At 34.3% G+C, this 12,647-nt stretch overlaps 1 protein-coding gene across 1 annotated transcript; it reads left to right on the top strand.

Annotated features, from left to right (window-relative positions):
- Positions 1-3,633: 3,633 nt before the first annotated feature.
- Positions 3,634-8,236, top strand: LOC114388679 (polyadenylate-binding protein RBP47-like). The gene is made up of 6 exons (XM_028349301.1): positions 3,634-4,207; positions 4,776-5,259; positions 5,810-5,892; positions 5,972-6,102; positions 7,487-7,583; positions 7,834-8,236. Exons 1-6 carry the CDS (start codon positions 3,833-3,835, stop codon positions 7,957-7,959), a joined length of 1,296 nt encoding a protein of 431 aa, XP_028205102.1. The 5' UTR covers positions 3,634-3,832; the 3' UTR covers positions 7,960-8,236.
- The last annotated feature ends 4,411 nt before the right edge of the window (positions 8,237-12,647 follow it).

Here is a 12,647-nt window from a genome sequence, read left to right on the forward strand (position 1 = left end):
TTGAGAGAAACGAGGATATGGGCTACGTGGGAGTGCGTGAGCTCAGTTGGAGGTGGGCAACAGGGGATGGTGGGTTTATGCGCGCATTGTGGATGTGGAAAACTTGTTGTGCACCATCGCCCGACCGCCACCTAGTACCACATGTGATGGGTACCCCATAATCCTACAAGCTTGAGATGAGGAAGTGTTGAAGGGTGAAACTTCCTGCTTTTATTGTTGACCACAGAGTGGTACCTGGAGATATGTCGCGGGGGTCAGGAGACCTTGGGGACGTCAGGTGGGGTGCTATTGCCCAAAACCAAGCTTGACCAATCCCGACCCAACCCGGGCATAGTCGGTCAGTGAGAACCTGTGATGTACCTAAGCAGGCGAGCTCCTGGCAGTCAACAGATAAAAGGAAAACAAGACCACAAAGCAAGGAGGCTTGTGGTGGCTGGCCAGCTGTGAATTTTGTGTGATATGTGGAGTATGGCCTCTGGTAATCGATTACCAAGGGTGGGTAATCGATTACAAGGCTTAAAAATGAAGACAGGAGACTAGGATGGTCTCTGGTAATCGATTACCACGGGGTGTAATCGATTACCAGGCTTGAAAACGAGGTCAGGAAGCTAAGGAAGCCTCTGGTAATCGATTACCAAGGGGTGTAATCGATTACCAGGCTTAAAAAGGGAACTGGGAGATGGTGGAAGCCTCTGGTAATCGATTACCAGCCTGTGTAATCGATTACACAGAGGAATGGGTCACTGGTAATCGATTACCAGGCATGTGTAATCGATTACACAGTGCATTATTGCATATTTCATGTCCTGAGGCTGTGTAATTCAAGTTTAGCCTCTGGTAATCGATTACCAAGGCTGTGTAATCGATTACCAGAGATGAAAAGCCTTAAAATACCCCTTTTAATTGCATGTAGTGGTTATGAGATGCATTGTGTAGCGGCATAGCTAGATTCTTGTGAAAGAGTCTACCCCTTTCTTTTCTTTCTTGTAGATCGTGATGGCGGCGCAGCTAATCCGTGATCGAGTAGAGATGGAGTGCTTAGAGGGAGCTTGGGAGACCCTCAAAGGCAACACGAGGTGCCGATTTCGGGGCACCATTCGATTCACGGCTACTTCTTTGGTGCATCCAGATGAACCTGCACGGACGCTTCAGCGCACGGTGGAGTGGACAACTCCTTGGATTAGTTTTGTGTATTTTTTAGGGTGGGTGTATTTAGGACTGACTGTTAGGTTTACTCTTTTGTTTTGTATGGGTAGACCTGATGTATAGGAATTTGATGATTGTATACTTGTGGCTGAAGCCACCACTATGGACACCTTTGCTCTGGATGACACTATATATTTTGTAAAACTCCCATATTTTGGACAGCTTTAAATGATGAATGCATTTATGATCGATCTTGTTATCTGAAAAGAAATCATTAGCAACTTTATTTGTAAAAGAGTTTATCGACTGTATTTTACCCTTTTTTTTCACGTGACGACCTAAAGTAATGGCTAGTATATTCTTCCTTTTGAAACAGCAAAATAATTTAGAGAATTATGAGCGGTAAGAAAGAAATGACTCCGAATAGAGTTGTGAACTGGCCATTCAAGACTCTGTAGTGAGGATTTTCCTTCGAAACCTTGTTTTGGTGAAAAGAGAAAGAAATGAAAAAGAAAAAGAAGAAAAAAAAAATTTTACCATGATTTTTGTTAATTAAATCATTACTATTAAACCAGTCATTATTTTGGGGACGCCACAGTTACCAATATAAAAATATGAAAATCAAATTCTTAAAATATTCTTTCAAGAAAGAGGGTTGAGTTAGTATTTAACTTCGTTCCGACTGGTTTGTTAGAAAAATAAATAAATAAAAGATTCAACAACATAAAAGTACTTCTTTCATCTCGTTTTGACTTCAAAAGTATTGTGAGATAAAACAAAACAAAAGAGAAAATTACAAAACAGAAGTCTAAATATTTGTTATACGATAAACTAATTAGAGGGTGAACTTTTATAACAGCCACAGCGCAAACAAAAAGTCAAATATACTCATCAATTTAATCAAACCTTATTAACATCAACTAATTAGAGGAACCAGCAAGTTCAATGAAATTTGTAGTTAGTACGATCCCCTGTTTCACCTCTAAAATTACTTGCGTTGTATATTAATCACTAAACAGTGAATAAACAAAAGTGTTATGATTCAACTATTTATATATTATGTTTCCCAGTTTATATGTCTTTTAATATATATCATACACAGTTACAATTCAAAGAAGTTAATTTTTTTGTCACTGTCTTAGTATTTTACACAAATAGAATTGTGAGACTAAACTTTTAAATTAAAAATAAGGATTAAGTAAACTATTTCTCAAAGTATTGATCAGATATCCTAAGATTCAGACCTTTGACATTGATGGTTTTGTTAAACTTCTACCAATAATGACGACTTTGTTAGATTTTGAATCCATGTAAAATTTGTCTTAGAGTGTAGTAATCAAATCACTTCCTCCATGGTTGACCATGTTGAGATCAACCACTTGCCCGAAGAAACCAATCCAAGTACCAACATTTCTTATTCTTAAAAACATTGTAAATAAATATTACTCTGTCTTTATTAATTTTTGTTAAAGAAAAAGGAGGATTAATAATTAATACAAATTTTTAAAAAATAATTAATACTATTTAATACTTTTTTTCAGCATCATTTAATTTTTATTAAAACAACTATATTGAAAAAGAAACCGACTAGTCAGTCTTAAATGTATACACGCACATGGGGTGGCAAACATGAATAACTGATTAAAATCTATTTTAAATTAGGAAATTACATAATTATCTTATCAATATTGACAATAATTACTTAAATAAGATTTAGAATCTTAAGTAATTCATGAAAAGCTTATTAAAGAATTTCATTGAACGCGCACAATTAGATCTGACCATACAAAATGCCACAATAAAAAGATCTGACCATACAATATAACCTGCCCTTAACTTTAAATTCATAATAAAGTACTACATCATTAAGTTAACAATTTAAACCAAACAAACATGTATTTTTTTCATTTCTAATTACGTCACTTAAAAAAAATAATTAATTGAATTAATTATATTACTAATTTTAATTATTTATACTATCATTTCAAACTTATCTTTTTTAATCTCTCTATTCACTTAATTATTTTTTACTAATATTTAGAAAAAAATATTATAAAAAAGGAAAAATAAATTTTGGAGAAGAGTGTAGTAATCAGGAAAAAGAAAATAGTAAATTACAAACGATAATTGTCATATTAAAAAGATTTGTTTATAAAAAAGAAAAAGCAATAAAATAGTAAGCGTGAATAAAAACAATGAGTGCGAGTGGGAAGGGTTAAGGCAAGTGGGAAGAGAAGTGCAGGGTTAGCGAGAACCGTTGATGCAGTGAGGTGGGTCCCAGAGCACGAGAAGAGATAGTCACGGACGGCCAAGGAAGGAAGGGTTGCAATTTGCAAACTTGCAAAGAAGGTTTTCGTTATTTTTATTTTTATTTTTATATATAGTTTTTTACGCTTTTACCCCCCAGATCCAACCCATTTGCGTAGTTGTGTCGACACACACACACACACACTTGCGTTTTTTAGCAGTGTGGTGGCGTGTGTCGCGTTCCCTTATTATATAGAACCAACCCTACCAATTTGCGCTCTTCTCTTTGCTCTTTTTCTCTTTCTCTCTTCGCCTGGTCTTGGCATCTCCGCAGCACCACCACCCACCACCCTGCTTAGACCAGGTCCTCTCTCTCTCTAGAGAGAAAGAGAAAAAAGAAAAAAAAAAACAACTAACATTAAGCTTTTAATAGTAAGACATGGCTCAACCCAGTTCCAACGGGGATCTGAATAATAACCAGCAGCAGGGTCAGGTTCAGCAACAACAGCAGCAGGGTCAGTGGGCGGCGGCGGCGCAGCCGCATCAGTATCAGCAGCAATGGATGGCTATGCAGTACCCGGCCACCGCCATGGCCATGATGCAGCAACAGATGTTGATGTACCCGCAGCATTATATGCCCTATGCTCACCCTCATTACCCGCCGCCGCCGCCGCCTCCTCCCTCCTCCCACCACCACCACCACCACAAACAGGCCGCGGCCTCCTCCGACGAGATCAGGACCGTCTGGCTCGGCGACCTCCACCATTGGATGGACGAGAACTACCTCCACAACTGCTTTGCTCACACCGGCGAGGTACCTTGCAAATTCTGATACTTTTTCAATAAGATGCGAATTAGCATGATTAATTTTACCAGCTTGAATGTGTTTTTTTAGTTTGAATAAGCTTGATTTGTAGCTGGAAGTTACTTCTCATGATTAATTACCGGTTACTTAGGGTGGCATCTGAAGTTCCTTGATCTCTCTCTCTCTCTTTTGTGTATGTGTGTGTGTGATTTGGGTTTTGATGAACTGAAATTGATGCTATAATAAAGTGAGTTTTCTGTTTCAAATTTCTATCCTTGGGATTGCGAATCGAAGGAGGCAGTACTTTGGGCGGCCTAAGTGGTCCCCTAATCTGAGGGTTCATCACTGTTGACCTAATTTTCATCAAATTAATACATTCAAGATCTCTCAATTGTACACTGGAAAAAAGCGGCTAATAAAACCTGTCCTTTTTTTTTTTTTAAAAAAAAAATATTTGCATCTTGAAGATCCCTCGTTGACAATCAGCCGATTCAATTTACGGGCATTTGTGAAGTTTGAACCTTTTTGCTTGTGAGCTTCCATGTTGCTTTTTGATGATGTGTTGCCTTATATGCAGGTTGTTTCGGCCAAGGTCATTCGGAATAAGCAAACTGGTCAGTCCGAGGGATATGGATTCGTGGAGTTCTATTCGCGAGGGACGGCTGAGAAAGTCTTGCAGAACTATAATGGCACGATGATGCCCAATACAGATCAGGCATTCCGTCTGAATTGGGCCACATTCAGTGCCGGGGAAAGACGTTCCTCCGATGCTACTTCGGATCTCTCTATATTTGTTGGGGACTTGGCCATTGATGTTACCGATGCTATGCTGCAGGATACTTTTGCTGGCCGATATTCGTCTATTAAGGGAGCAAAAGTTGTCATTGATTCTAATACTGGCCGCTCAAAAGGCTATGGTTTTGTTAGGTTTGGTGATGAAAACGAGAGAACGAGGGCAATGACCGAAATGAATGGCGTTTATTGTTCTAGTAGGCCCATGCGAATAGGTGTTGCAACTCCCAAGAAAACTTATGGCTTCCAACAACAATATTCTTCTCAAGGTTTGTCATTTGTAATTCTTATTATGAGTTCTTGTGAAGTAGTTTATTCAATTATGCTATCTTAATGTTCAGTTTGTAATTTATCAGTGCCACTTAAACCAGCATCCATCTTATATTCTGCATCTACCTCTAATCTTTACTGTTAACTGAAAGGAAATCCCTAAAATTTTTCTTGTTTCAGCTTGAATGGGCTTTCTTTCTTGTTTTTGTTGGCAGTTGCTCATTGCAGATTATACATAGATTAACTGACAGGCTTTTGCTCTTTGTTCTATTCCCCTGCCCATTTCATGTTAGCCAATACTAAGTCACAAGTCTGTTGTTTCTCACCCACTTCAATTATCATTGCATTTCAATTGGTAGATATATTTTTACAATTTAGAAACTTGAATCCAGAATAAGGTAGTAATATTCATTGTTCATTGTTTTAAAATGTATATATTGCCAGGCTTGCTTATGTTTAATAACACCAGAAGGTTCTCACTGGAATGAATTATTTATCATGCTTCCAATTAGAAACCTCAAAATCTGATCTTTTATTTCTTTAAACTAGCTGTGGTATTGGCTGGGGGACACTCAGCTAATGGTGCTGTGGCCCAAGGTTCCCATTCTGAAGGGGATATAAACAACACTACTGTGAGTCTGATTTTGTAATTTTTTGCACATGTTAATCACCTTGCTTTGTTCACATCTCAGTAACTGATCTCTGCTGTAGATATTTGTTGGAGGGCTTGATTCTGATACCAGTGATGAGGATCTCAGACAACCATTTTTGCAATTTGGTGAGGTTGTCTCTGTGAAAATTCCAGTTGGTAAAGGGTGTGGATTTGTTCAATTTGCTGACAGGTACTTTACTCTTGGTAGTATCTCTTAAAATGATGTCATAGATTATAATTTTCATGCTAGTGAAACCGCTGCCCCTCTGCTGTGTTGTGGGTGGTTTCCTGTGAAATGGGAAGTGGCATTTGTATTCTTATGATGGGTAAGGATAGGAATCCTTGGATATGCCAACTTCTATGCTTTTGAAATCATCTAAACGTTTGTTTGGATAAACTTCTAAATAAACACTTGTAGAAGTTTATTTCATTTTTCCTTATTCTCTTCTCCTATAAGAAGTTTATCCAAATAGGCCCTAAGGATCATCATGTTAGTAGAATCAGGATTCAAATTGTGTATCAGAATACCCATTTTCGGAATTGCAAATTGAATTGTACCGTGAATTTAAAGATTCACAATAAACATCGAATATGCAACTAACAAAGACATTAAAACACATATTTATGACCAATAACTAAAAATAACTCTAGGAGGAGCCTGAGATGCATGAGTTCGGTTAAAATTTGTTAATATAGAATAATGTTAAAATTTATAATAAATATTTTGCTATAAGATTGATTTTGAAAATCTATAACAGAATTTACAGTGTTTTATAATAGATTGTATGATAAAAAGATATTAAACAGTAATTGATACAAAAGAATTATCACATCAATTAAATATTTTTTATTCGATATTAGACAATACTTAAATATCACGTCAATAGTTAAAACTGATGGTCCAAAGCTGAAACAGAGTCTGTGTTGCAACTAAAACACAAAAGTTGCTAAAGTAAAAAAAATGTCATTTAGGGTTAGGGTTGTGAATTCGGTCATCTCTCTTCTCTGATGACCACAGCTAGATACAAGTGCAGCCATGGGCAGAACAGAAGTTAGAACTGGATTGCGGTGATTTGCCTGTTCTGGCTGCCATTGGAGGAGCCCTGCTCCAGCTGTGATAGTCCTTGGAGGAGCGGCAAGGTGCCACAACTCCTTCTGAGGCTGCATAGAATCTATGCAAGAATCATGTGATTCTTCTTAAGGTCACGATTCAGGTTCAATTCATGTGATTCGTGATGCGATTCAAGCACCAAAACGATTTGCTCACTGATTCCTATTGCCAGTTACTTGAATTGTATCGAATTGTATGTATTGTATCATGAATTGTGCGATACTAATAACACTGCTGCTAAGGATACATATGTATTCTTATGATGGGTAAGGAATCCTCGAATATGCCAACTTCTAATGCTTTTGAAATCATCCGTGGATACAAATATCTTATAAAGTTTCTGAGGACCAGTACATATAATTTTTTGATTCTGATTGCCATTGCCAACATAAATAATGCTGTCTTATTTTTGGTTTCTGAGTGAATTAACTATGTTTTATGCTACATGCTGTCTCTGTAACAGAAAGAATGCTGAGGAAGCAATTCAGGGATTGAATGGGACAGTAATTGGGAAGCAGACAGTGCGTCTTTCTTGGGGTCGCAGTCCAGGAAATAAGCATGTGAGTTTGTTTTTGTGGTTTCACTTAATTGTTTAATACTATATTTTACTTACCTTTGTCTATATAGTGGGAAAATTGCTTGTATGGCATTCTCTTTTTAGCATTTTTCTTTTTTAATCTATATTTAGATTTTGAAGGCACCAAAATGAAATCTCGCATTATTCAAGGGAAGAAAAAATGGCATTTCTAATAAAATTTCTAATTTCATTATTGAAATCCATCTCAAATTTAATTTCTTGGGATGACGCAGTGGAGATCTGATTCCAATGGAGGCCATTATGGTGGTCATCAGGGTTATGGTGGCCATGGATTTGCTGTGAGACAGAATCAGGATATAGCCATGCAACCTGCTGCTGCAATTCAAGGTGCTTCCTAACGGGGCTTATTAGCAGAACTGTGTGTTGAAGTAGGATGGATTTTATTGCTCTCCCCTAAACTGTAGTATTATTTTTAAATTTGTAGCTGGGTTAAGGTATGCCAGGTTCTTAAGATTGTATTAAAATGTCTGAAATTTTGGATTGAACCCGACCATATAATATATGATTCGGGTATTTTTGTTTTTTTTTTAAACCCTCAAAACATATTGGTAGCAGACAGCTAAGATTATTTAAATACTTATCTTTACAGTACAATGTTACTGCTTGCAAAAACTACATAGAGGCTGAATCTGAAACTGATTTTAATTCCTAGTTTCTCACTGGCATCTATGAATACGATTCCAATATATATAATTGTGAAATAATTTAAATCATTTTTTGAAGGAGAAATAATTAAAATCATAGTTTGAAGTAAAAGACAATAAAAATTATTTTTTTTAAATTAACAACTGTGTATGCTGCTTAAGCGGTAGAAAAAAATGTAAGTATTTTCCTTTTATTTTCAATACTTCTCATTCAATCAATAACAATGGTATTTATGAAAGTTCACTTTTCTATTTTGAGCTCTATGGGGTTTTGACCTCATTAAGTTGGGGGTAGCATGTACCTTAAAGTTTTGGTATGATATTAGAGTTTTTTCTTGTTTCAATATATTTTCATTCAACCAATAGTTGTATTCTTTTATGGAAGTCCATTTTTCCATTTTGAGCTCTATAGTGTTATTACCTAATTAAGCTTTTTTTTTTTTTTGGGGGGGGGGGGGGGGGGGGGGGGGGGGAGGTGGGGGTAGCATATATCTTTTCTTAAAGTTTTGTTGTGATATTAGAGTCTTTTGATCTTCGTATGGATGAAGAAAGCATTGAAAAAGGTTACGAGGAAAATACTAAATTCATGACCATTCGTGTGGAGACGAAGATACTTTCAGAAGAGGGACTATCATAGACAATGAGATTAGTTCTCCTTAAAACAAGTGTCTTAGGCACAACAATGAAATCCATGCCTCATTCACTTCTGAATTCATCGCCATCACTTAGATCTTGTGTCCAGTACAATTAATGTCAAGATTTCTAGCCAATGAAACCTTCAAATTCGGCTGGAACAACTGGACCAAGCATGGGGCAAGGATGTTTGCTAAGGTATAAGCATTCTTTTTGCCATGAAACCGAATGCAACACAATTATAGAAAGACAATGATGGGGATCTTGATTGTGATGGAAAGATACTTGACCATCTTGAATCTACGTTTCTATTAAGACTAGTAGTGGATGAATACAAGTTTGATCACAAGCCAAGAGTGGTGTCATCACTACAGAAGGTTACACCTATAGCCTCTTTGATGCTGACTCCATGACGAACAACAAAGTCCCTTGTGCAATAATTGAGATTGACACCTTTCATCCACCCTTTAATCATCTTGTCCATTTGGTGGTTAAATCCAATACATTGGTTCTTTGCTTGAACTTCCCAACTTCTCTACTCCTTGGTTTGGCATGTTTGAGATGAAGAAAGTGAAATGTGGTAGTCAATAAGGTGCAAGAACTTGTGCTAGTGACAGGTTATGACATCCACATGAACTTGAGTTAAAGGAAGCATGCACCAAGGGAAGTATAACATGGCTCAATATATACACTCCATTTTAGGAAACTGATAGTGGCACCCAACATTTTTGTACTCAGCTAACATGTGAAATTTGTCCATCCATAAGTGGTCTATAGGATTTTCTTTTTCTTTCAAAACTATAATTTATGAATTAATTTGAAATTAATGATCCAAGCAAGAATCGAACCTATGACTTTCATAGTTATTAGCATAATGTTCTAATCAACTGAGCTAATAGATTAATTGTTATAAAATAATTAATGTCGCTATATATAAAACTAAAATTTCTAATATATATTCAATGCACATGTAAATTTATATAATAAATTTTGTGATAATTAATTTTTATCTAATAATTAATTTGTTTACATATATAAATTGTAAATAAAAATCATAAGTTTAATAAAAATTTAAATATGTAAAAAAATATCAAATTTATTTAATTATCAATTGTTGCAATAAACATTTAAATACATCATTCAATTAAATATCATATTTGTATAATTTTTAATCACGGTAATAAATATTCAAATACATCATTAAATTAAATATCAAATTTGTTTAACTATTAATTAGTGTAATAAACATCTAAATACAACATTCAATTAAATATCAAATTTGTTTAATTATAAATTGTGTAAATAAATTAAATATATAAAAAATATAAAAATTATAGTTTTTAAGAAAAATTCAAAACATACGGATTATTAAACCGTATGAATCATAAGAATTGTCAATTCATTTTTTTTGAATTTTTTTAATACATACCTCTTCTTCTCCGACGATAAAAAATTATCGAACTTCACCGTATATCTGTAAACAACGCATGTACACCACTGGCAACAACAAACACTTACAAAAGGACGTTAACGGAAGCAGGTTACACTAAGAAAGTGTGATTTTACAAAAATGAGACGCTGCAAAAATGAAAAAATTAATCTGCTATTTATAACTGAAAATACTCTAAGGGCATTTTTCAGCAAAAATGTGGGTGCCCCAAGCAGTTCCCTAATATTTGGTCTTATATTTCATTGGCTAGGCCTTGGCTGTCTAGCCCATCTAACTAGGCTAAAGTGTCCTTTTCTTTTCAAGATGCAAATTAGTGAGCCCATCCTGGCTTGACTCATATGGGTTGGGTTGTTTTTTACAGCTCTATCCAAGGCGTCTCATAGGTAATATCATTGTATTTTGATGTAGTGATAGATTAACTTTATTTTAGGTCAATGTATGGTTCATTGTGAACAAGTGTATTTTACAAATCCTGTGTTTAGGTGTTGACCTTAATCAACACTTACGATTTGGGTTAATATGATGCTTTAGGCTGAGGTGTCCCACTACACAAATTAAATCTCAAGCTCAATCCATAACATAAGCCTATATTATTGTTTTATTAATGTAGAAAAAAAAGTGTCTCCTTGTTTTTCTATCACTATCCCAAGTCTTCTATATTTCTTTTAGAAATAATATTTAGTATTGTTAAGAACACATATAAATTATAGATATGATCAATTAGATCCTTGCATTAAGGACCTAATTAAAAGCACAAAATGCAAGTTAGGTACCTATTTTTTTTTAAAAAACTGTGAAATTGTTCAAGGACATGCAAATTAATTTAATCTTTAAAATAAATCAATTAAATGAAAGAAGTATCTTATTAATGAAAATATGATTATTTTTATCTATTTATTTTTAGGAAGTATCCATGGATACTCATAAATATATATAAAAAAATACAATATCTTATATATGAGTATCCAATGGATAATGAGAAAGTACTAATAAATTATTATTCAACATAACCATTAACTATTTTCTTATCTACCCTGTCATATTCTCATCTCTAGTTAGATCTAATCTAAATTTAAGATGTAATGAAAGCTTATCATAGATTTTAAATTTAACTAATATCAAAGAAGAGCTAATGAAGGATCTACTTTGGATATTATTGAGATCTCATATCAATTATAAATATGATCTAAGAAAAAGATTATATAGATTATGATGTAATTCTCATCTTATAAACTAACTTTTATGATTGAGTTACTCTTATTCGAAATTCAAGAGGTATCAAAGCTTTATTATAGGTCTTGACATAAATTGAAAGCAACAATCTCAACATAAACGACAACAGAACACGTGGCAAAAAGTTCATTTGTGCAGCAAACAATTCCAAAGTTTGATGGGCATTAATGCATTATGATGATGGGAGACGGGAATTATGATAAATAGGAATTTCTCATGGAGAGCTTATGGTCAAAGGACATGGAGTTTAGTGGAAAATGAAATTACTGTATAATGGTATAAAAAATTGCTCTGATAGAAGCACAAAGGAATATAAGGAGCAGAAGTTGAAGGACTTGAAAGTAATGAATTGTTTGTTTCAAGCCTTAATTAGATCATTCAGTCCTAGAGAAAATTCTAAATAAGGATACAACAAATTAAAGCACATACAAGACTCTTCAAAACTAAAATTATCCTATCTTTCTCCTAATTTTTTTCTATTTTCTTTATCGAGGAGGGACTTCTTTTAATTTTTTATTATTAATTTTAATCATTTTTGTAATGTCTTATTAGTTTCTAATTTAGTATTTACTCAAAATAAAATACTTTCATTACAATATAAACGGAACTATGACATAATCAAATTTGTTTTCATTTAAAAATAAAATTTATTCTTCGTATCTGGTCGTTCATGTACTACTCTCTAGAAATCGGCATCTTCTATGCACGTGTAAATATAACTAATAAAATAATATTTGAAAAATTATGGATGAAAATAAATTTAGTCTGAAATAATATTTCACACCAGTGGTTGTTGGGCAATCAACGCTATGGATTTACTATACAATTTACAATTGAAAAATATGATTAACCATCCTTAATAGTTTCAGAATTTTTATATTTGATATTTTTTCAAAATAAATATTTTTGTTCAATGATGGTAGCCGGGTATCAACATATGATTTTACGCAAGCTAGTTTAATGGATTAATTTTTTGAAGTGTTTATTATGAAAAAAATATTTTTATTTATGAAATTTACAAACATATATACTTGTAAACGTAAGAACCAAAGTTCAAAGGAAATGG

This window comes from Glycine soja, chromosome 2, assembly GCF_004193775.1.
Source record: "Glycine soja cultivar W05 chromosome 2, ASM419377v2, whole genome shotgun sequence".
Classification (NCBI taxonomy): domain Eukaryota; kingdom Viridiplantae; phylum Streptophyta; class Magnoliopsida; order Fabales; family Fabaceae; genus Glycine; species Glycine soja.